We start from the raw sequence: 26,000 nt of genomic DNA, 5'->3' as shown, positions 1-26,000 counted from the left end.
AAAAGTTATTAAAATGAAAACCTGAATCGAAAACGTAATATAAGAACATAAGAACATAAGAACGCAGGAGTCTGCAAGAGGCCGGTAGGCCTGTACGAGGCAGCTCCTTTGACCCTAAGCTCCCGTGTATCTAACCCAACCTAATATCGCTGTCCATGAATTTATCTAGTCTATTTTTGAATGTGACAATTGTATTGGCACTCACCACATGACTGCTAAGCCTATTCCACTCATCCACCACCCTGTTAGTAAACCAATTTTTGCCTATGTCCCTGTTGAATCTGAATTTATCCAGTTTAAACCCGTTACTTCGTGTCCTACCCGGTTCTCTTACCAACAAAACCTTATGAATGTTTCCCTTATTAAAGCCCTTCATCCATTTATAAACCTCGATCATGTCTCCACGCACCCTTCGCCTTTCTAGAGAATGCAAGTTTAACTGTTTGAGTCTTTCCTCGTATGTCACGTTTCTCAACCCCTGAATCATCTTAGTCATCCTCCTCTGCACCGATTCTAACATTTTGATTTCCATTCTATAGTAGGGTGACCAGAACTGAACCGCATAGTCAAGATGAGGTCTAACTAATGCTAAATATAGTTTGAGGAAGACTTCGGGGCTTCTGTTGCTTACGCTCCTTGAAATAAATCCCAGTACCCTATTAGCTCGATTTCTAGCTTGAATGCATTGTGCCCTTGGGCGGAGATCAGAGCTCATTAAGACCCCTAAATCCCTCTCGCACCCAGACCTACTTATGAGAGTGTCATTTAAGCAATAGTTATGTGAGGGGTTGTTCCTACCTACACTCAGAATACTGCACTTCCCTACATTGAATTCCATCTGCCATTTATCCGCCCAGTCATATAATCTGTTGAGTTCACCTTGGAGAATACTAGCGTCCTGATCCGACTCAATTACTCAACCGATCTTGGTATCATCTGCAAATTTACTAACATATGGGTGAACAGAGGAGAGAGAGAGAGAGAGAGAGAGAGAGAGAGAGAGAGAGAGAGAGAGAGAGAGAGAGAGAGAGAGAGAGAGAGAGAGAGAGAGAGAGAGAGAGAGAGAGAGAGAGAGAGAGAGAGAGAGAGAGAGAGAGAGAGACTTCTTGTATTATTACGGATTACCTGGGCGGCGTCAAGTGCTTAAAGGTGAGGAGGCAATCTCTTTATGACTCGACGCCGTTGCCTCACGCCGGAAGACACTGAACGTTAAGCCGTACACGCTGGAGGCTGATGAACCCGAGGAGAGTGGAGACAGCGGTATATACATCAGACTACTCCTCTATACTAACGGCCTATACTAACGGAGGGGTGAAATAATACAGATAAAAGTCAGGGAATATTAACGACTGGAGGTATTACGTAAGACTTTTCCTCTTTACTAACAGCCTTTATTAAGTTAGGGTATTTAAGAAAGGAAAAGGCGGATAAATGACAGGGAATATAAATGATTTGAGGCTTGATGAACTCGTGGATAGCGACTCCTTCTCCTCCTCATCTTCCGCCCTCCTCCTCAACCTCATCCTCATCCTCCTCCTCTTCCTTATACGGAGCTAACAACTCAACCACCTTCCAGTCCGCAAGCACCAGTCACCTCGCTCCGCCGCCGTGACATAAGACTTCCCATATGTCACGATGCAGGGCGCTTGTATAACCCGTCCCATCGATCACACTCTGCGCCATTCCTGAGGGTCTTGAGGGATCTAGACACAGGCACATCAGACAGACAGACCCTTCCTTCCTTCCTTCCTTCCTTAACCTGTGTTGGCTTGTGTTGTTACCTGAGGGACTTCGTGTGCTTGAAAGTGGTTCATGTTGTACGTAGTTTTGAAAAGGAAAGACATGTTACTTGATTCTTGTTTGTTTCCCTCTAACTTTTACTCTGTGTCTCTCTCTCACTCTATTTAAATCTATCAATCTATCTATATATATCTATCTATCTATCTATCGATCAAGCTATCTTTTATCATCATTTTGCTAACACTATTACTGTGATTTTTCTTCTTTTCTTTTTCTTCTTTTTCTTCTTATTATTATCATTATCATTATTATTATTATTATTATTATTATTATTATTATTATTATTATTATTATTATTATTATTATTATTATTATTATTATTATTATTATTATTATTATTATTATTATTATTATTATTATTATTATTATTATTATTATTATTATTATTATTATTATTATTATTATTATTGTTATTACTACTACTACTACTCCTACTACCACAACCACCAACACCACTGCCACTACCACTACCATTACTACCATTATCCTTATTATTATTGTATCATCATCGTCATCATCAGCCGGTCTCAAGTCACTGCCCGGCGAGGTCACTAGAGACGTCTTTGTTCGGTCCTTCACGAGGGAAACAAAACCCTGACGGGACAATGATCTGCTCGGCTCTCTCGCCATTTGTCTTCTTTTGTGTTCGCTTGTTTCCATTATTTTTTTTGTTTAGTTTATTTTTTATTCTTTTTTTTTTGGGGGGGGGGGTTATGTGTGTGTGTGTGTGTGTGTGTGTGTGTGTGTGTGTGTGTGTGTGTGTGTGTGTGTGTCGACCGCCCTTCCCGCGTGTGTGTGTGTGTGTGTGTTTGTGTCGACCGCCCTTCCCGCTGTCCACTGTTTCATCTCTACCACCATTACTTTTTTTTTGCTATAATGACATCAGGATATAAGATCATTTCCCTTCTGTTTTCCTTTCTTCTTATCCTTTTCCTCCTCCTCCTCCTCATCATCATCATTATTATTATTTTACTCACTTTTCCTTCTCCTCCTTCTCCTCCTCCTCCTCTTCTTCATACTTTTCATAATCCTTCTCCTTCTCTTCCTCCTCCTCCTTCTCCTTCTCCCCCGTTTTCTTTTACGTTTCTGTCTATGGCTGGGATAGGCTTTCTTGGTGGGGCCTAGTGGTCGGCTCCAGCCCGTGGTGGCGGAGGCAAGTCTTTATAGTGTCGCCATCCTGCTTGGCTTATGCTGCCATCCGGAGAGAGAATCAAGAGTTCGGGTTGATAGATGGTCTTCAGGACAACATGTGGGTAGTCTTAGCCACTCGGCAGTGACTGAAAAATCCCAGCTTGTGGCGGTGGGTGGGAGGCGAACCCACTTCTTCCTGAACGCGGCACCGGCACGCTAGCCACTCAGCCACCACCTCCTCCTATTTTCCATATTCCTCCTTCTCCTGATCCTCCTCCTCAAACACACCCTCCTCCAGCACCTCATTCTTCTCCTCTGCCTCATTTTCCTCCTCCTCCCTCACCCCCTCATCCCTTTCTCTTCCCTCCCATTCTCTTCCTCAACTCTTCGAAAGCCTGATTTATGCCCGCCCTCCTCCTCCTCCTCCCTTCTCCCTTCCTTCCAGCCTCTCATCTTTTCCGCGCTGTTGACCTCTTTCACTTCCTTATTTCTTTCCGACTCCCGCCCCTGGACTCTTTTTCTACACCTTTTTCTTTCCCCTCCCTTGGCCTTCTTCTTGCTTCCCAGATCTTTCACTTCTCGCGCCATTAGTTACAAAAGTCTTAAGCCGCTTCAAATTTTTCCGGATCGTAATTCAGTTTCATATAATTTTCCTCCTCCTCCTCCTCCTCCTCCTCCTCCTCCTCCTCGTCCTCCTCTTCCTCTTGCGCCGAGCTCTCTCTCTTATTTTCGTGTTCCTGTTTTTTTTTCTGTTTTTCTTTTTTGGCGTTCGTTCAGAGTGACTTTTTAAATGAGAAGAAAAATGAAGTTAAACTATTATACGATCTTCCATGGGTAATATTTTTTTTGTTTGTTTGGCTTTATCTGAGAAGCTCCTGGTCACTCTACTGTCCCTCCTGTTGTTGTTTTTGTTTGTGCTGCGAGTTTTACTGGAGGGGAGGGAGTAGTGGTGGTGGTGAGTATATGGTGAGGTAATATGCTCTTGTAACTAAACTGCAGCCTTGATTTTTTTTGTTGGGTACTGCCTTGAGGGGTCTCTTGGGCGGCCCTGGTCCATTAGTGGCGCAGGCGAATTTTATTTACAGTGGCTGCCGTGATATTTGACTCCTTCTTGGCCCATGCTGCCCCCCGGTGCTCCTCTTGAACAAAGTCGCTGAAGTTAGGGTTGATTGAATATCTGGGCAGCATGTGGGTAATCTTCCGCAACTCGGCGATGGTTGAAAATTGTCAGCGTGCATCGGTGAGACTCGAACCTCGGTCCACGGGATTACCACGCCCGCACGCTAACCACTCGGCCACCGCCTTCTTTGTATGTGTACTTTCCTGTTCAACTCTTGTACAACTCTCCTTATGTTCTTATGCTCTTTAAAATACTTTCTGTATATTCATTCTAACCTTAACGTTCATGAGGTATATTTATTGCCTCCTCTCTTCCTTATTTTAATACATTTCAAAGTCTCAACACTGTTACATCGAAGGAGAAGGAAGAGGAGGTGGAGGAGGAGGAGGAGAGAGAGAGAGAGAGAGAGAGAGAGAGAGAGAGAGAGAGAGAGAGAGAGAGAGAGAGAGAGAGAGAGAGAGAGAGAGAGAGAGAGAGAGAGAGAGAGAGAGAGAATGTGTTTATCCACCTTGCCTCTCCGGTGAGTGAGTACGAAGGGCAACACCTGGGGAGGGTAATTGTGTTAGCTGGACGCTGCCTGCAAGGGTTGAGGCGAGAAGGACTAGCTGTTGTGTGCTGCTGTAAATCCGTCCACCCCGGAGCGCTCTGGTGGTGGTGGTAAATGTTGCCTTTGAATAAACGATTTGTGTGTAGGGATTGCGATGTTCGTGCTTTAGAGAGTAATGTTGAAGCGACGAAAGCCTTATCAAATGTGTGTGTGTGTGTGTGTGTGTGTGTGTGTGTGTGTGTGTGTGTGTGTGTGTGTGTGTGTGTGTGTGTGTGTGTGTGTGTGTGTGTGTCTGTTATTTCCTTATTTATATCCTTTTCTCCTCTCTCTCTCTCTCTCTTGTTCTCACATTTATCTCTTTTTCTTCTTCTCATCTCTCTCCTCTCCTCTCCTGTTCATTGTTTTCTCTCCTTTCTTTTCATCTCTTTCCTCTCTTTCTTTATTTTCTTTCTACCTTTATTACATTCATTCATTCAGTCATTTTCTTTCTTTCTCTTGTGTGTGTGTGTGTGTGTGTGTGTGTGTGTGTGTGTGTGTGTGCGTGCGCGCCATGTGCCATCACCCGCAGTGCCACACGAACCGACTTTTTTTCAGCGCCACAATGGACCCCCGCAGGCGAGGCTTTGATGTGGAGTGATGTGGTCAAGGCCTTTGGATGCGCGGGTCATTTTGCGGAAAGTTCCTCGGTCCACGGACGGCGTCAAACACATGTGAACTATATAAAGTGAAACCAGATTGGCGAGGCTGTTTTGGTGTTGGCTTCCGCGGCTCCATTTTTTCCAACACTGCTCTCGGTCCAAGGGCACAATGCATTCAGGCTAGAAATCGAGCAAGCAGGGTACTGGGATTCATTTCAAGGAGTGTAAGCATCAGAAGCGCCGAAGTCATCCTCAAGCTGTAATTATCATTGAGTAGACCTTATCTTGTTTATGCATTCAGGCTAGAAATCGAGCAAGCAGGGTACTGGGATTCATTTCAAGGATCGTAAGCATCAGAAGCGCCGAAGTCATCCTCAAGCTATGTTTAGCATTGATTAGACCTTATCTTTTTTATGCATTTAGGATAGAAATCGAGCAAACAGGGTACTGGGATCCATTTCAAGGATCGTAAGCATCAGAAGCGCCGAAGTCATCCTCAAGCTGTATTTAGCATTAGTTAAACAGGGTACTGGGATCCATTTCAAGGAGTGTAAGCAACAGAAGCGCCGAAGTCATCCTCAAGCTGTATTTAGCATTAGTTAAACAGGGTACTGGGATCCATTTCAAGGAGTGTAAGCAACAGAAGCGCCGAAGTCATCCTCAAGCTGTATTTAGAATTCGTTAAAACAAGGTACAGGGTTTTATTTCAAGTTAAGTAGGGTACTGGGATTCATTTCAAGGAGCGTAAGCAACAAGCGCCGGTCATCATCCTCAAGCTGTATTTAGCTTTAGTTAGACCTCATCTTGATTATGCGGTTCAGCTCTGGTCCCCTTACCATAGAATGGATATCAAAACGTTAGAATTAATACAGAGGAGGATGACAAAGATGACTCACGGATTAAAAACTGGCCATACACAATACATTCATAACACATATCTCTTCCTCTCATGTGTTAACTATAGTTAATATAGAAACGATGATGGGGAGGCGGTGGCCAAGTGATTAGGGTGTGGGTGTGGTGAGTCCCAGGACCTAGCGTGGACTACGTTCGAGTCCCCACCGAAACACGTTGATTTTTTATGTTATCTCCGAGTGGTGAGAAATTACCCATATGGTGTCAGGGGGGCAGCATGGGCCAAGCAAGAGTCATACATCACGGCAGCCACTATAAACAAGATAAGCCTGCACCACTAACGGGCTGGGGGCGTTCATAAGGCCCCTCAAGAAAGCCTACCGGCGCTACAGGCAGCACAAAAAAATGAGCCTGAAAACCGTCATAAGGAGAACCCGACTAACATACATAGTGGACTTTGGAAATAGTTGTAGTGAGACCCGGACGTAAGGAGCAAACACGCTGCCATGGTGAATAGGGAACGTGACGAGGAGGAGGAGGAGGAAAATAGGAGGGAGGAGGCCACTGGAGAGATGAACCCAAGTAACCTCCCTTTCAGATGAAGTACCGAGGCCTCAAGCACTCGTGAAGGGTACACACACACACACACACACACACACACACACACACACACACACACACACACACACTGACTCTTTCTCTCTCTCAGCATTTTTCTCTACCCTCTCTCTCCCTCTCTCCCTCCTCATCATATCCTTCTCTCCCCTCTCTCAATATTTCCCTCCGTTTTTTCTCTCCTCCACATTTTTCCTCCACCTTTATCCCTCGCTTCTTTTTTCTCCTCCCTTTCCCTCTCTTCCTCTCTTTCTCTATCTCCCCTTATCTTAATTTACTTTTTGTCTTCTTCCTTCCTTCCAATCGCCAGCTGTTCCATGTTTTTCCTTTCTCTCTTCCTTCCTTTCTTCCTCCCTTCCAACCTTTCTTCCTTCCTTATTTAGTCCTTCTTCTTCCTCCTTCTTTTCGTTAAGGTATAAAGTTGGTCCATTTCTTTCTTTCCTTCGCTTCTTTTTCAATTCCATATTTCTTCTTCTTCTTCTTTTTCTTTTTCTTCTTCTTGTCTTTTTTCTTGTTCCCTTTATCGTTTATTTTTTCTCTCTTCTCCCCTCAGTTCGTTATTTTCTTTCTTTTTTTCTGTTTTATTCTGCTTGCTTTTCATATTATCATTTTCGCCTTTCTCTCTCTCTCTCTCTCTCTCTCTCTCTCTCTCTCTCTCTCTCTCTCTCTCTCTCTCTCTCTCTCTCTCTCTCTGTGTGTGTGTGTGTGTGTGTGTGTGTGTGTGTGTGTGTGTGTGTGTGTGTGTGTGTGTGTGTGTGTGTGTTCTCGTTTAAATCAATTACTTCCTCCACCTTTTTTTTCTGGTATTTTCATTATTTATTTCTTGTCTTGTTTATTTTTTCGTATCTTATTTTTTTCTTTATTATTTTCTATTTCGTTCTCTGATGCTTCATTAACACTTATTTTCCCTTCTCTTTTTTTTCTTTTCTTTTTTTTTAACTTTATTTTATCGATGTATTTTTTCTTCAGACTCACAAAGGTTTCACACACACACACACACACACACACACACACACACACACACACACACACACACACACACACACACACACACACACACACACACACACACACACACACACACACACACACACACACACACACTTTTCATTCTCTTTTTATTTTTTTGACACTCGATTCGTTCGTTATAGTTTTTTTTTTCCTCTTAACAGATTTTCAAAGTTTTTTTCGTCCTCATTATTATTAATTACTACGTGTTAATTGCACGATTTTTACACAAACACACACTCTCTCTCTCTCTCTCTCTCTCTCTCTCTCTCTCTCTCTCTCTCTCTCTCTCTCTCTCTCTCTCTCTCTCTCTCTCTCTCTCTCTCTCTCTCTCTCTCTCTCTCTCTCTCTCTCTCTCTCTCTCTCTCTCTCTCTCTCTCTCTCTCCTTCTCCTCCTGCTTCTCCTTTCGTTCTGTTTCAGACAATTATCTTCTCTTAATTTCTTTTCTTAAGCCCTTACCATCCACTTAGTCTCTCCTTCATCTTTCCTTCTTCTCTATTTCTTCTCCCTCTCTAACTCCTCCTCCTCCTCTTTCTCACTTATTCTGCTCCATTTTCGTCTCTTTTCGTTTCTTTTAGCACTTTTCTTTTATCATATTCCTCCTACATTTAGTCGATTGCTCCTCCTCCTACATCACTCCACCTCTTCTCTCTCCTACTTTGTCCTGTTTCACTTTTCGTTTCGTTTCTTTTCTTAAACTATCTAACTCATTCTCATTCTCACTCCTCCCCTCCTCCTCCTCCTCATACCTCCTTCTCTTTCCTCTTCTCTCTCCCACTTCCTCCTCTCCTCCCTTATCCCACCTCCTCCTCCCTTCCTATCCTCCTTCCCTTCACTTACCTGCTTCACGGCGTGTAAGGTCTTGCCCTCGAACGCCCAGGTTAGGTTGGCAGGCGGCCGCGAGCCCCTGGAGGTGCATATGAGCTCCGCCGTCCCGCCCTCCCGCGTTGGGCCCGACCCGCGGATCACGACGCTGGTGGGCAACACTGTAAAAAGAGAGAGAGAGAGAGAGAGAGAGAGAGAGAGAGAGAGAGAGAGAGAGAGAAGGGAGAGGATGTGGGGAAGAAGGGGGGAGTGTTAGTTAGTTCGTTAGTTAGTTTGTTGGATAGATACCCCCTCTCCCTTCCTCTCTTGCATTGTAATCTGCTATATAATATAATCTTCTTTTGCTTCGATTCTCGCAAGTCTACTATTCATTGTGTATTTCCTTGTAAGCTGTAATTTTTTTCCTTTATCTGTCTCTACGTCTTTTCTTCTATTTTTTTGGCCAAGTTTATTTTACTGAGGTGACGCTTCAAATACGTAATCAATCATAAACCTTTTTTTTATTGTTTTTCTTCGATTCTGGCAAGTCTGACTGAAGGTCGCATTCTTAATTATACATTTCGGCGCCCAAGCACACATATTTGACACGGCTTTCGTAAAGGTTATGGGCATTTCCAGGGGTAGTTTATTGACCCTGATGGTAGTCTGACCCTTCTTCTGTATCGTTAACCTATAAAAGGCACATTTGACTAGGCTTTCGTAGACAGTATGGGTATTTACAGGGGTAGTTTAATGACCCCGGTGGTAATTTGACCCTTCTTCTGTACCATCAACGTGAAAAAACGCTCATGAAAACCCGATTACTCTCCTTTTCGGCCTTTGGAAATCGTTGATGTGAGAGGCAGAAGCGTCTAAAAATACTGAGCTGAGAATGACACACGCAATCAAGTTACTGTCCCAGCGATTACTATGAATTTGGTTCAGCGTGGGCGGCTTAGCGGCGGCAGTGACCGGCCTGACAACCAATCACGTGTGGATGTACCTCAGCACAGAAAGCTTAATGGACAAAACTCCCCGCAGGACGCAGCTGATGGCCCGGCTGGTAACGAGGGAGGCGAGTGGTTGAGTTGCACCCGAGAGTCGAGTAGCCGTTGGGGTGTGGGGGGCAGCCTTAGGTCTTTGCTGAGAGTTGTGTCCCGTGAGCCGCAGGCTAAGGATTAAGGATATATCGCGGTTTAAAGAGAAGCATTTGTCCTTAGGATACTTAGTGTACTTTACCGGGACGTGGATATGAACTGAGCAGTAAAAGACAGAAGAGTAGGACAGCCTTATCAAATGTGTGCGTAAGCCCGAAGTGCTTAAGAATATGGACCTTTTTACGTTCATGGTACAGAATCCTTGTCAAACTATCACTTGGCTCTTGAAACTAACTATAGGAATACTAACACAGCCTCTACGAAAACCTCTTCGAAAACTACCCATGGTTATATTAACTTAACCTCTGCAAAACAAGTCACAAAGGCTCTACGGTTAAGATAGCAAAGACAGAATGGGCGAAGGCACTGACTGACTCCTTACACAACATTCTCACGACGACGGAGGTGGTGAGCGGGTCGGCGAGGTGCGTGTTGGAGGCGGCGCAGGTGAGGGTCGCGTTGTGCCACTCCCGCGTCAGCCGCTCCACCACCAACGTGTTGTTGACCACCGGCCGCCCGTCGTCCGCCACCTCCCAGGTCGCGTCCAGCAGCCGGTCCTCTCGCCACCACGTCACGTTCGGCAGAGGCGAGCCTGCTCGGGAGAACAGGAGAGTGTTACATAACAAGACGAAGACATAGAAGAGAGAGAAAAAGAGAACTGAAAAACAGGGAAAAGGAAAAGACGTGGAAGGATAAATGAAAGACTAGGAGAAAGAGGAGGTGGTGGCCGAGTGGTCAGCGTGCGGACGTGGTGACCCCGGGGACCTAGGTTCGAGTCCCCCCGGTACAAGCTGATTTTTCAACCATCGCTGAGTGTCTGAAGATTACCCACATGCTGCCCAGATCTTCAGTCAACCCTAACTTCAGCGACTTCGGTCAAGAGGAGCACCGGGGGGCAGTATACGCCAAATAAGAGTCATGCATCACGGCAGTCACTACAAATAAAATTCACCTGCGCCACTAACGGCCTGGGGTCGTCCAAGGGACCCCTCAAGATATCCTACTGACGCTGTAGGCAGCACCTAAAAGAATGAAGCCAAAGAGTGCAATGTTTTATACGTCTAAAATCCCTCAAACACGCCTCTCAGTGATACTTGTGATATTAGTGTTATCAGTCCTTTCGCCACTTCCTTTTCCACATTCTTTTGTATCTTCCATCTGTTACCCATCCCCCTCGTTCCCGCTCCTCCCTTTCCCTTCCTCATTCAAATTCTCTCTCCCCTTCCCCCTCTTCCCCTTTCCTTCCCTTCCCTTCCTCGTCTACCTCCCAGAAGAGTGAGAGTGGAGGGTCGAGGGGGTAGACAGACGCCTCAGCCAAGCGAGCGTAAGTCAGGTCCCACCGCCGCTCTGCCTCGTCTCAGAGTTAAGAGGGAGAGGGGAAGCGATATTTATCCGCCTCCTCGCCGGTATTGCCTGGGCGTCCCTGAAGTAAGGGTCATTATTTCCCGCCGCTGAGGCCTCGGCTACGTCAGGAGGGGCTCAGATTCAGCTCAGATTTGTTTGCGTAGCCTGGAGCCGCGCGCTGCCAGCCAGGCTTATCGCGGCGGAGATGAACGAGGCTGCACCATGATATCTATGCCGCCCGCGTATTTCCCTTCTTTGTACGTGTACGCGGCGCCCACTCTTGAACAGGGCAGGTTAGGTTAGGTTATGCTAGGCTAGGTAAGGTTTAGTTGGCCATATATTTAGTCATAGTTTTGTTGGTCATACTATATTCTCTTATCAGGTCAGGTTAGGATAGGTTAGTTTAGGTTTGATTTAGTTGGCGTCATTTGGGGTACTTTTGAATGGGAATCACAGTGAGAGTATTTCCAAGAACACCCCGTGGTAATTTTCGAAAGATGAGAAGCAGGAGATGAAAAAGAGGAAAATCAGTTCAGAACAAGAAAAAATAAAATAGAAGATAAAAAAGACTAAGAAGATGCAGCCAAAAGAAACAGAACAGGAAGAATAAGTGAAAGAATATTATGGGGAGCTTATATTCAATACCTGCCGGGGCACGGGGCGGGGCACGGGGCGGGGTGTTATAGGAGGTTGGGGAAGGGAAATCCGTGTCTCAGTGACTTAACTCGGTCATTATCACGTGCAGGGGAAAGAAAATATGACGAGGAGGGAAAAAAGTGATTGAAAAGGTAACGAGAACCTAAGTAACGTTAGAAAAAATATCTGACACGTGAAGGAAATTGTGACGCACTAACTCCTTATGAACAAGATTGTAAACTATTAAAAACTTCGAAGAATAAAAAACACTATAATGGAAACCTGACCATAAGCAACAAGACGTTAAATAAACACTACAGGCAAATATTGAAGAAAAAACGAACATAAGAAAGCAAGCCTGGATCCCTTTACCATCCTGGGCTGGGCCGCGTGACTCACCTCGCTTGGCTATACAGGAGAGAATAACCTTCTGCCCCTCGTGGTAGGGCCCCACCAGACCCTGCTCCGCCCGCCCCGTCTGGCTGTCATGCACCTCCACGCTCCGCGGCGGCTCTGGGGAGGAGAGAGACAGCGGGGGTTAGTACAGCGGCGAGGAAGGGAGACAGACAACTACTTTGTCTCCCCACGTTGAAGTCTGGTGATGAAGAGCTGTCTGGTGCGGCGTGTGAGATTGTCAGCTGTTTTGCTATACACATGGATGGGGGAGGAGATTAGACAGTGTGTTAGTGCACCGGGGAGGCGCATGCCAGCCTCACCCCACGTTCAAGGCTGGTGAGGGAGGCCTGGTGCGATGTGCATCGTCATCATCGTCATAATCTTGGCCATAACACATATAGCACCTCGTGGAGGCGCTGGCTGAGTGGTTAGCCTGTGGACGCCACGTCCTCCTGGGTTCGAGTCCCGCCCGCCACAAGCTGGGATTTTCAGTCACCACCGAGTGGCGTAAGGCTACCCACATGCTATCATGAAGACCGCCTATCAACCCGGACTATAGATTCTCTATATAAAGAGGGGATCAAAGATGAGTTCCGGGGAACAGCATGAGCCAAGCAAAATGGCGCCACTATAAACACTTGCCTGCGCCATAATGGGCCGGGGCCGACCAACAAAGCCCACGAAGAAAGCCTACCCGCGCCATCGAGTGAAATGCAAACAAAAAATTCAAATCGTGTATAGCGTGTTCACCCTGTCGTTGTCTATGATACTGAACGAAGACAAGTTATGTGCGGGGACTTTATTTAGTTATTCATTAATACCTTCACTTGTTTATCTAACAGGCACGGGCAGCGTTTCCAACACGTAAAACCGACGAACTTAAATAAACAGTTTGATGAAGCGTCTTGTTATGAGAGAGAGAGAGAGACAGGAAAGCCAGACACGCTCGTAGGAAAACACGAATCATTTTTAGCATATCATCAGACGACAAAATATAAAGGAAGGGAGAACTAGACTAAGTATCGCCCACGGAACACACACACACACACACACACACACACACACACACACACACACACACACACACACACACACACACACACATAGCCTGTCTCATTCCGGCGTCGAGGAAGTGAGAGGCGATCATCCGGCAGACGAGGAAGAGTTAAAAAAAAAAGATATATTACTTTTGAAATTAAACCCGAGAGAGTGAGATGAAAGACTCCTTATCTCCCTTCTCTTTCCTTTCTTCCTGCATTTTCCATCGTCTTCCTCCTCGTCTTCTTCCCCTCTCCATTTTCCTCCTCCTCCTCTTTCCTTCCTTTCTTCTCCTTCTCGCTTCTTCCTTCCTTCCTTCTCTCCCTCCTTCTCTCCATTCTTTCTCGCTTCCCATCCATCCCAAGAGTTAAAGTGAGAGGAGAGGAGAGTGCGAATATCACAATGACTCTACGTGGGAAATATATATACGGAAAAAAATAAGATATATATTATTTTTTCCGTCGGCGTTGTTGTTATGTTTTCATGTTTAAGCCAAAGCCGCGCCTCCAGCCAAGCGTGTGTGTTTGGTTTCTGTCTCGTCCGTGTCCGTCTGTCTGAGCAGCTGTCTAGACGGGGATAAAATAAGACGATGTTATGATGGGAAAAAATACGAGTCGGAGAAAGTCGAGAGTCATAAGTTAAGAGAGAGAGAGAGAGAGAGAGAGAGAGAGAGAGAGAGAGAGAGAGAGAGAGAGAGAGAGAGAGAGAGAGAGAGAGAAGGAAAGAAAGAAAGAAAGAAAGAAAAATGGCAAGGGAAGGGAAAAAGGTGGTGAGTGGGTACGTCGTGGTGTGTGTGTATGTGTGTATGTGTGTGTGTGTGTGTGTGTGTGTGTGTGTGTGTGTGTGTGTGTGTGTGTGTGTAGGGACGGTAAGATGGCTTGGTATTCCGACGTTTTTCTTCACATTTTCTTTTTTTTTCTTGTCAGCACTTGGGTTGGTAAGTGTCATGCGATATGGCGAGTGGTCAGTAGTCGGGGGGGGGGAAGAGAGGGGGAAGAAGGGAAGGAGGAGAAGGGGAGAAGGAAGAAGGAGAGAGGAGGAGGAGGAGGAGGAGGAGAGGGAAAGGGAAGGCAGGAATTATTATGGTTTTCTTTTTCCAACTTTATTTATTTATTTATTTTACGTTACCGAAGGGTTGTATATGTATGTGTGTGTGTGTGTGAAGGGGAGGGAGGGTTAATGTGTGTGTGTGTGTGTGTGTGTGTGTGTGTGTGTGTGTGTGTGTGTGTGTGTGTGTGTGTGTGTGTGTGTGTGTGTGTGTGTGTGTGTGTGTGTGTGTGTGTGTGTGTGTGTGTGTGTGTTCATTTACGTACATTTTTTTCCCTTATGGTAAACGAGACAGTCGGAGAAAAGGAAAAAAAAGACCTAGACATGATTACTCTTTTTTTTTTCCTACTATTATTTTTTTTTCCTCTTCATGACTTCTTATTTTTTCCTCGTCTCTTCCTCCTCTAGTTACTCTCTCTCTCTCTCTCTCTCTCTCTCTCTCTCTCTCTCTCTCTCTCTCTCTCTCTCTCTCTCTCTCTCTCTCTCTCTCTCTCTCTCTCTCTCTCTCTCTCTCTCTCTCTCTCTCTCTCTCTCTCTCTCTCTCTCTCTCTCTCTCTCTCTCTCTCTCTCTCTCTCTCTCTCTCTCTCTCTCTCTCTCTCTCTCTCTCTCTCTCTCTCTCTCTCTCTCTCTCTCTCTCTCTCTCTCTCTCTCTCTCTCTCTCTCTCTTTCTAGTAGGTCAGGCAAAGCGTAGATATGAAGAAAATATTGCAGCCAACTTTAAAAATAACCCGAAATCTTTCTTCAGTTACATAAACAACAGAAAGGCGATCAAAAGTGGTATTGGACCTTTAACAAACAGCGACGGTGCACTAGTGACTGACAGCCAACACATTGCAAACCTCTTAAACAATTACTTTTCCTCGGTGTTTAATACTAACAGTCTTCCTCTCGCTACCACCAACACCAGTACTATTGTAAATCTCGAGCATGCATTGCCTAATTTTGAAATAACAACCGATGAAGTCCTTAAAGCTCTCCATTCACTTAAAACAAATAAAAGTCCTGGACCTGACAAAGTATATCCAACTCTGCTGAAAGAAACGAAGAGCGAAATACTCTCCTCCCTCACAACCGTATTCAATATGTCCTGCGACAAGGCATCGTCCCTTCAGATTGGAAAAAGGCTAACGTGACACCGATTTTCAAGAAAGGAGACAAAAAAGTACCAGGTAATTACAGGCGCATTAGTCTAACTTCGGTTGTAGGTAAGCTACTTGAGGGCATAATTAGAGACAAAATTGTGAGTTACCTTGAAAGCCACTCATTGATTGGGGACTCACAACATGGCTTCCGAAACAAAAGATCCTGCCTATCAAACCTATTAACCTTTTATAACGACCTCTTCACTGTTTATGACGTAACCAAATCACTGGACGTAGTCTATCTTGATTTCCAGAAAGCGTTTGATAAAGTCCCGCATCATAAATTACTTTACAAATTAAAGCAAATAGGTATTGACGGTCAAGTAAACCAATGGATCGCGAATTGGTTGAGCAACAGACAACAAAGAGTAGTGATTGACGGATTTAACTCAGAGTGGGCGCCTGTCACTAGTGGCGTCCCTCAGGGCTCGGTCCTTGGCCCAGTGCTCTTCATTATTTACATCAACGACGTGGATGTTGGACTCAATAACCGCATTAGTAAATTTGCAGACGACACAAAGATTGGTAACTCGGTTCTCACTGACGAAGACAGGCAAAGCCTCCAAGAGGATTTGCACAAAATTTCAGCTTGGTCGGATAGATGGGAGATGCCCTTTAACGTAGACAAGTGCCAGGTCCTTCAAGTTGGAACGAGGAATAAAAAGTTTGATTACGAAATGCGCGGCGTTAAACTCAAAAGCGTTCAATGCGTCAAAGACTTGGGGGTCAAAATCGCGTCAAACCTCAAACTCTCACAGCAATGCATCGATGCAGCAAATAAAGCGAACAGAATGTTGGGCTTCATTAAAAGAAACTTTGTATTCAAGAATAAAGATGTAATTCTCCCGCTCTACAACAGTTTAGTCAGACCCCACTTGGAATATGCGGTACATTTTTGGTCCCCCCACCATGCAAAGGATATTGCTAAATTAGAAGGTGTTCAGCGTCGGGCAACGAAAATGATCCCTTCCTTGCGCAACAAATCCTGCGAAGAAAGGCTTTCTACCCTTAACATGTTCTCTCTTGAGAAACGTCGCCTCCGAGGAAAACTGATCGAATGTTTTAAAATACTTAATGGTTTCACGAATGTAGACAGATCAACATTGTTTATGATCGATGACAGTCTGCGCACGAGGAACAATGGCGTAAAACTCAGATGTAGACAAGTAAATTCAGACTGCACAAAATTTTTCTTCACCAACGTTGTAGTGCGAGAATGGAATAAGCTTCCACCATCAGTGGTCCAGTGTAACACGATTGACTCCTTCAAAAATAAGCTCGACCGTCACTTCCTTCAACTTAATATCAACTAGAGTAGAAGTGCAACGTTTTGGAGTCTTCTGATTAATGTAAAATCACTTAGGTTTAAGGACAGACCACCAAGTCTGGACCATGGGGTCTGTGTGGTCTGATTTTCTATGTAAATCTATGTAAATCTCTCTCTCTCTCTCTCTCTCTCTCTCTCTCTCTCTCTCTCTCTCTCTCTCTCTCTCTCTCTCTCTCTCTCTCTCTCTCTCTCTCTCTCTCTCTCTCTCTCTCTCTCTCTCTCTCTTCCTTTCCTTCTCTTTCCTCTCTTCCAGTTCTTCCTTCTGTTTGTTTTTCTCTTCCCTTTCCTCCCTCATCCTCTCCTCTCTATCCTTCCCTTCCTACTTCTCCCTCCTCCTCTTCTCCAGTTCCTCCTTCTCTCTCCCTCCCCCTCCTCCTCCTCCTCCTCCTGGTCCACCTTTTCTTTCTCCTCATTATCCTCGTCCCTGTCTATGTCTTCCTCCTCCTCCTCCTCCTCCTCCTTATAGCATCGTCTCCATCGCTAATCTTCCCTATTTCTTTTCTTCGTCGTCTTTGACTTGCGCTCTTCAAGTTGTTGTCATCAAGCCTCCAACTCCTCTTCCTCTCCATCCTCCTCCTTCTCTTCCTCCTCTTCCTCCTCCTTCTGCTCTTGGTGATAAAGAAACAAGCTTGTGATCGTGTTTGCAGTCGTCGCCGTGAGCCCCGAGCACTAACGAGGCATTAGTATACGCGGAGGCAGCCGGGGGCGCGGAGGCTTGTTGGGTCGGTATTCTCAGACGCATCCGCCTCACACATCACCTATTTCCAAAGGCTGAAAAGGAGATCAATCGGGCTCTAATAAGCGTTTTTTTTTAGGTTCAGAGTACAGAGGAAGGATCAGACTACCACCAGAGTCATAAAACTACCGCAGGAAATTCACATAACTCCTAGGAAAACGTGTCAAATATGTGTTGTTGGGCGCTGAATCGTTGGAGAATACACAGGCTCTGGGCTCAAGGGACAAACGAGGGATGCTGCAGCGCGCTGGGCCGGGATGGGAGGGAGTTAGGTTGCGCCAACCGAGACTCTTCCTGGAGCTTATCTTTATTATTTTTATTTTTATTGTCGTCATCACCAGAGACGGCAGGATCTTTCTTTTCTTTTCTTTTTTTCTTATTAAGGGAGTATATGGTGTAATTTCCCGTGGCTCGGTGCTCAGCTGCGTAGCTCCGTCGTTATTTTTATCACTTTTATCATCGTGGATACATAGAAACATGGAAATGCAGTATTATTAACCCTCATCTAGAGGATAGAGACCCCTCTGTGTGTGCTCAGCGCATCACAGAGGTGATTGTCTCTGGAATGGAGGCATACATTCCTCGTTCTTTCTCTACTCCTCACGCTAAAAAGCCTTGGTTTAATCACGCTTGTTCTCGTGCTGTCAATGATAGAGAGGTAGCTCACAAAAGGTACCAGAGCCTTCAAACTAATGCTAATTATGAACTTTACATTTCTGCCCGAAATCGTGCCAAATCTATTCTCCGACTAACAAAAAATTCTTTCATTAATAGAAAATGTCAAAACCTTGCTTTCTCTAACTCTTCCCGTGACTTCTGGCATCTAGCCAAAAACATCTCCTCCAACTTCACTTCTTCATCTTTCCCTCCACTCCTCAGTCCGAACGGCAACACTGCCGTCTCATCTATCTCTAAGGCTGAACTCTTCTCTCAAACCTTTTCTTAAAACTCCACTCTGGACGATTCTGGGCATATTCCTCCTACTCATCCCCCCTCTGACTCTGTTATGCCTGTTATAAAGATTCTTCAAAATGATGTTTTCTATGCCCTCTCTGGCCTCAATCCTCAGAAGGCTTATGGACCTGATGGAGTGCCTCCTATTGTCATTAAAAACTGTGCCTCCGTGCTGTCACCCTGCCTGGTCAAACTCTTTCGCCTCTGCCTGTCAACATCTACCTTTCCTTCTTGGTGGAAGTATGCCTTCATACAGCCTGTACCTAAGAAGGGTGACCGCTCCAATCCCTCAAACTACCGTCCTATAGCTTTACTTTCTTGTCTATCTAAAGCTTTTGAATCAATCCTTAACCGGAAGATTCAAAAGCACCTTTCCACTTCTGACCTTCTATCTGATCGCCAGTATGGGTTCCAGGGGCGTTCTACTGGTGATCTCCTAGCCTTCTTAACTGACTCTTGGTCATCCTCTCTTAGCCGTTTCGGTGAAACTTTTGCTATTGCGCTGGACATATCAAAAGCTTTTGATAGGGTCTGGCACAAATCTTTGCTTTCTAAACTACCCTCCTACGGTTTCTATCCTTCTCTCTGTACCTTTATCTCCTGTTTCCTTTCTGACCGTTCTATTTCTGCCGTGGTAGACGGTCACTGTTCTTCCCCTAAATCTATTAACAGTGGTGTCCCACAGGGTTCTGTCCTATCTCCCACTCTTTTTCTGTTGTTCATTGATGATCTTCTTTCCAAAACGAACTGTCCTATCCATTCCTACGCCGATGATTCCACTCTGCATTACTCAACTTCTTTTAATAGAAGACCCACCCTTCAGGAACTTAACGACTCAAGGCTGGAGGCTGCAGAACGCTTAGCCTCAGACCTTACTATTATTTCCGATTGGGGCAAGAAGAAAAAGTTGTCCTTCAAAGCCTCAATATCACAGTGTCTCCACCTATCCACTCGACACAATCTTCCACACAACTATCCCTATTCTTTGACAACACCCAGCTATCACCTTCCTCAACACTAAACATCCTCGGTCTATCCTTAACTCAAAATCTCAACTGGAAACTTCATATCTCATCTCTTACTAAATCAGCTTCCTCGAGGCTGGGCGTTCTGTACCGTCTCCGCCAGTTCTTCTCCCCTGCACAGTTGCTGTCCATATACAGGGGCCTTGTCCGCCCTCGTATGGAGTATGCATCTCATGTGTGGGGCTCCACTCACACAGCTCTTCTGGACAGAGTGGAGGCTAAGGCTCTTCGTCTCATCAGCTCTCCTCCTCATACTGATAGTCTTCTACCTCTTAAATTCCGCCGCAATGTTGCCTCTCTTTCTATCTTCTATCGATATTTCCACGCTGACTGCTCTTCTGAACTTGCTAACTGCATGCCTCCCCCCCTCCCGCGGCCCCGCTGCACTCGACTTTCTACTCATGCTCATCCCTATACTGTCCAAACCCCTTATGCAAGAGTTAACCAGCATCTTCACTCTTTCATCCCTCACGCTGGTAAACTCTGGAACAATCTTCCTTCATCTGTATTTCCTCCTGCCTACGACTTGAACTCTTTCAAGAGGAGGGTATCAGGACACCTCTCCTCCCGTATTTGATCTTCCTTTCGGCCACCTCTTTTGTATCTTTTTTAGGAGCAGCGAGTAGCGGGCTTTTTTTTATTATTGTTTTCTTTTTTTGTGTGCCCTTGAGCTGCCTCCTTTGTAAAAAAAAAAAAAAAAATCTTTATTATTTTTTGAGGTATACCAGTATTTTGTTTTTTCTTTGATTCCTAGTGTGTGTGTGTGTGTGTGTGTGTGTGTGTGTGTGTGTGTGTGTGTTCACCACGGTGTGATCACGAGTTGGATTCGCAATCGCCAGCAAGTATCTTCCCGACAAGAGCAAGCTTATGCCCATTATAGTCGATATATAGGTACTGCCGTGACCTCGCACAATACACACCCCATCCCCCTTGCTCAAGCTGTGTGTGTGTGTGTGTGTGTGTGTGTGTGTGTGTGTGTGTGTGTGTGTGTGTGTGTGTGTGTGTGTGTGTGTGTGTGTGTGTGTGTTCTACCCCTTCTCACCTGTGTTTACCTGTCTTGATTACCTCCTTCCATTAGGGTTAAGGTTATGGCGAGAGAGGGAAAAAAATAGAACAAAGGGACGGGCGAGGAACGACAAAAAATAAAGTGTAGCCGAGTATAATGTTCCGCTGGGTGGCAAAGGCGTGCATCAAGACACCTCGCCACCCGGAACTGACCTCTCCTTTGCTGGCATATACTAAGTCTGAATCCTTAAACGCTACCGACTCTCACATCAATTATTCCTAAGGGCCAAAAAAGAGGTAAAATCCGTTATCGTGAGTGATTTTCAGACTTCACGGTACAGAGGAAAGGTCGAACTCCCAACCAGGGCCAAAAAACTACCCCAGCTAATGCCCAGCAATTCATACGAAAGCCATGTCAAAGATTCCTGATACTGAGTGATGGAATATTCATAGAAGAATGGATGAGTACTTTTGGGTTAGGGGTGAATGGGTGGAGATTGTGTTGTGTATGGGAAATGTGGAATAGGTTTGGTTAGGGTAGGTAGGTAGGTAAGGAAAGGGAGAGCTGAATGGCTTTATTAATTATTTAAATCTCTAAGAGTTTAATAAGAAGGGGAGAGCCGCCATGTTGAAACTAAAGGTACACACACACACACACACACACACACACACACAGAGAGAGAGAGAGAGAGAGAGAGAGAGAGAGAGAGAGGGGGGGGGGGTAAATAAACGGTATCGATTCACTTTGTTGACACGAGTTTTTTTTTTTTTTTGAAGGGTGGGAAGTGAGTGACCGTCCCTTTTTTTAATCTTTTGGCCGTCCCTTCTCCCTCCTCCTCCTCCTCCTCCTCCTCTTACTTCCTCTCTCCTCTCCCACTTCTTCTCTTGCTTCATTCCCTCCTCCCTTCGTTCTTCTCCCGTATAGCAACACACATGAACACTCGCTAGCTATTAACACCCTCCTGAAGTGCATTAATCACGCCCCTCATGAGATAAGTCTGCCCATTTTCCACGGTAAAGCGTCTACCATCAGCTTGTTACTATTTTCACTGTTTTTTTTTTTATCCCACAGAGCATGATTGTAGTGAGGACGTGGCAGTGAGCAGACGAGAAAGAGCAGAACAAACCAGCCAACCTCAGATCTGTCCAGGCTGTCTCCAAGCGGCAGAGTCCTTAGCCTAACCATGTCCAGTTATACCCAACCATACCCAGTCCAACACATAGCAGTAAGACCCAACGAAGCTTACTCAAGTTCTACCCAACCTTACCCAGCCATGCCCAACCATACCAACACGAGCTATGCCAATGAGACCTCGCCCAGCATACCCAAGTTGTTCTGCTCATCCAAACCCAGCGATACACAGACCAACCTCAGCTATGTCAGAAAGTGCCTATCCAGCTCACTAAAGGTCTACACAGCCATACCCAGCCATACCAATACCAACAAAAGCTATGCCAGAAAGGGCCTATCCAGCTCACTAAAGTTCTACACAGACATACCAATACCAACACAAGCTATGCCAGAAAGGGCCTATCCAGCTCACTAAAGTTCTACACAGCCATACCAATACCAACACAAGCTATGCCAGAAAGGCCCCAACAAGCTTACTTAAGTTCTGCCCAGCAATACCCAACCATACCAACCCCAACACAAGCTATAACAGTAAGGGCCCCAACCATCACACGTAAGGCCAGCTCTACGTAACCCATCCCAGCTTTACGCAACCCATCCCAGCACTACGCAACCCATCCCAGCACTACGCAACCCATCCCAGCACTACGCAACCCATCCCAGCTCTACGCAACCCATCCCAGCTCTACGCAACCCATCCCAGCTCTACGCAACCCATCCCAGCTCTACGCAACCCATCCCAGCTCTACGCAACCCATCCCAGCTCTACGCAACCCATCCCAGCTTTATGCAACCCATCCCAGCGCATCTCTCAGTCCTTCCCTCCTCCTCATCGTTACCTTTCCAAGTGAGATCCTAGATATATATGGAGCGTCTGCATTGTAAGAGATGAGTGCTGAAACTGATTGCTGAATTAAAAGAGTGCTATTTTTTCCTTAGATAACCAAGAATAGGTAGAAAAACTTTAGTGTCACCCATACTAATAATTATCTTTCAATTCAGATTTCTTCATCTATATTTTCTTGAGGACCAAACCAGAGAGGAACCATCGCCCCGGCCTTGCTTCACCTCCGGAGTTTTCTTTTAATATCAGTGACACGTGAATGACTTTGATAAGAAAACGAACCAAAAAAAATACTAAACCTAAATAAAACAAAAATAATGAAACGAAATAATGAAAACGAAAAAATAAAATGAAAAATAAAAAATAAAACCGAGGAAATGTGTTGAAGATTACACAGTGACTTAGCGATAAAAAAGTGAAAAAGTGACTTGTGAATTGTTTGTGCGTGTGTGTGTTCGGAGTCATCACCACCACCACCACCAACACCATCTTCGCCATCACCACCACCATCACCGCGTAATCACCGCCACCACCGCCACCACCACCACGACGAACAGTAAGTGTGAGTTATATCATTGTTTATATTATACTATTATCTTGCTCCACATCTTTTCGTAAACACACACACACACACACACACACACACACACACACACACACACACACACACACTTCATTTAGCCTTCCTTCCCTCCTCCTCTTCCCCTCTCTTTCCTCCTCTCTTTCCTCCTCTGTTTCCTCATTCCCTCCCATCTTTATCACTCTTCCCACCTTCACCCCAGTGACATATTTTCTTTCTCTCCTTTCTCTCTCTCTCTTCTCTCTCTTTTTCTCTCGTTTCACTACCTAAGAAAGTGCTGTTAGGCCTATTGTTTGTATGTCAGATCAGCACACATAGAAACAAGTGCTGAGCTTTAGAATAGGGAAGAATATATGTAACTGCTAATCCCAGGAGTAGAAATTAAGTCATAGTGAGGTTCTTATATCAGACTGTAAACCCTCGCTCTTGCACCTGCTCCCTGCTCCTGCTGCTGCTGCTGCGTAGAGGTGAACGCAATTAAGAACGTGTAATTAAGCAGAGCAGGAAACACGGGGACGAACGAGAGGGAAGGGCCGGGGAAGAGGAGGAGGAGGAGGAGAAGGAAGGGGAAGGACGATGTGGAAGAGTTTTGAGTGGAGATAATTACAGTTAGCATTCTTACGGGAGCGCCAAACGGGGGGAGCGAAGAGGTGCAAAAGTTTGTGAGAGGTGCAGCGCAGACTTGGCTTTCCCAGTAAATTTGTAGGTGGGAAAACTTCAACGCCTGCCGCCGCTGTGCCATTTTTAAACACCTTGTGGCGCGTCAACTTTGTCTCTTTTGATGCGAAGGGGTTAGTCTTTTTTTTTTTAAGTAGAGAGTGAGAGAGAGGGAATTTGGAGAGAGAGAGAGAGAGAGAGAAGAGAGAGAGAGAGAGAGAGAGAGAGAGAGAGAGAGAGAGAGAGAGAGAGAGAGAGAGAGAGAGAGAGAGAGAGAGAGAGAGAGAGAGAGAGAGAGAGAGAGAGAGAGAGAGAGAGAGAGAGAGAGAGAGAGAGAGAGAGAGACTACATAAATATATCTTGAAAGCGCATGGTTCTTCTTCCTCTTCCTCCTCCTCCTCCTCCTCCTCCTCCTCCTCCTCCTCCTCCACCTTCTCTTCATCTTCCTTCTCATCATCATCCTCCTTCTCCCTTCTCTTCCCTTCCCATTCTCCCCATTCCCTCTCCTTCCCCTCCTTTCTCCCTTTCCTCCCCTCTCCTCCTTCCTCTCCTCCATTTCTTTCTCCTCCCTTACCATCCTCTCCTCCTTCCCTTCCCGTCCCTTGTACTCGATTATTCCGTGTTTTTATGGCCCAGTGTGTTATTAAGCATTTTACGGCGGATCAGACGCGCGCGAACTGAACTCATCTCGCCGGCGCCAGCAAAATATGAAGTCCAAGTCGGTGATAAACATCCGCTGATTAAACATAACCCGCGCAGTTTAGTGGACGTCTCAATAATGAAATGAATAAGTTAGTGCGCCCCGTAGTATATTATGACCCTGCCTGCCTGCCTGCCTGCTTGGGTGGGTTGGGTGGGCAGGGTTCCTTTATTAAACTGTCCTTCTGGCTCCGTGAACACACACACACACACACACACACACACACACACACACACACACACACACACACACAGGAAGGAAGGATGGAAGAAAGGAAGGAAGGAAGGAAGGAAGGAGGAAAGGAAGGAAGGTAGGATGGAAGGATTAAAGGATGAAAGAGAAAAAGTAAAGAAAGGAAGATAGGAAGGAGGAAGGAAGAAAGGAAGGGAGGAAGGAAGGAAAGAGGACACACACACACACACACACACACACACACACACACACACACACACACACACACACACACACACACACCAAGGAGGAAGAGGAGGCGTAAAATATTGTATGCGCGGGACGGATTGTTACACTCACTTTTCTCTCGTCTTTTTTATCCTTTAATGACGGAATTGACATATGAAGGTTAAAATTATATGAAGTTCGGTTTTTATGTAGCGTACTCAGTTTCAGAGCTTAAAAATTAACTGAAAAACGATGATAATATATTTTTGAGCAGTGGCAATTATTAGAAGCAGAAACCAATAAGGAAAATGACATATAAAGATTAAACTTATATGAAGCTCGGTTTTTATGTAGCGTACTCAGTTTCAGAGCTTAAAAAGAACTAAAAACTAATGATAATATATTTTTGAGCAGTGGAAATTATTAAAAGCAGAAATTTATGAGGAAAATGGCATTTGAAGGTTAAAAGCATATGAAGTTTCAGTGCTTAGAAATTAACTAAAAAACAATGATAATATATTTTTTGAGCTGTGGGAATTATTAGAAGCAGAAATTAATAAGGAGAATGACATATGAAGGTTAAAATTATATGAAGTTCGGTTTTTATGTAGCGTGCTTAGTTTCGAAGCTTAAAAAAGGACGAAAAACTAATGATTATGTATTTTAGAGCAGTGGAATTAATAAGAAGCAGAAATTAAGAAGGAAAATGGCATATGAAGGTAAAAACTATTTGAAATTCGGGTCTTATGTATAGCGTACTCAGTTTCAGAGAATTAAAAGGACGAAAAACTAATGGTAATATATTTTTGAGCAGTGGGAATTATTAGAAGCAGAAATCAAGTTGTATCGTTCATATTGCCCAACCGATGATGACTAGTGGATGTATTTCTTTTTTTTCTTTTTCTTCTTTTATATATTTCGCCGTTTCTCTCTCTACGTCGGGCTTCCTTTAGACTGGGCTTGGCTGGGCTGCTTAAGGCTTTCGACACACGGTTCATGGCGCGGGGTGGACCGTGAGCTGGTTGAAGTTTTTAGTGTTACTTCTCACGGACATAATTCTTCCGTTCTGCAGGGAGTGAAGCGTATATCCAAGGAGGAGGAGAGAGGAAGAAGTAGTAGTAGTAGTAGTAGTAGTAGTAGTAGTAGTAGTAGTAGTAGTAGTAATAGTAGTAGTAGTAGGAGGAGGAGGAGAAGGAGAAAGAAGGAAGACAATGTTATCAGACTAGCAGACAAGGAGGCAGACAGACTGAGAGGCAAACAGGCAAGCAGGCAGGAAGGCAATAAATCTGGTAGGCAGTAAGGCTATTAAGTAGGCAGTCAAACAGGTAGAAAAGCTAGCAGGCAGGCAGACATGCAAGCAG

General features: G+C 45.1%; 1 protein-coding gene across 1 annotated transcript in view; it reads right to left on the bottom strand.

The window, feature by feature from the left end:
- The window catches only part of LOC127007540 (neural cell adhesion molecule 1-like), a 165,017-nt gene that overhangs the window by 49,595 nt on the left and 89,422 nt on the right, over positions 1-26,000 (bottom strand). Inside the window, exons 7-9 of the mRNA XM_050878709.1 lie at positions 12,056-12,169; positions 10,059-10,268; positions 8,556-8,701 (exon numbers count right to left, since the gene is read on the bottom strand). Coding sequence (XP_050734666.1) covers positions 8,556-8,701; positions 10,059-10,268; positions 12,056-12,169 — 470 coding nt within the window. The remainder of the gene's footprint in view (positions 1-8,555; positions 8,702-10,058; positions 10,269-12,055; positions 12,170-26,000) is intronic.

The sequence above is a fragment of the Eriocheir sinensis genome, chromosome 35 (genome assembly GCF_024679095.1).
Source record: "Eriocheir sinensis breed Jianghai 21 chromosome 35, ASM2467909v1, whole genome shotgun sequence".
Lineage (NCBI taxonomy): Eukaryota > Metazoa > Arthropoda > Malacostraca > Decapoda > Varunidae > Eriocheir > Eriocheir sinensis.
Note: the sequence above shows the minus strand (reverse complement) of the source record. Positions and strands in the feature narration are given on the sequence as shown.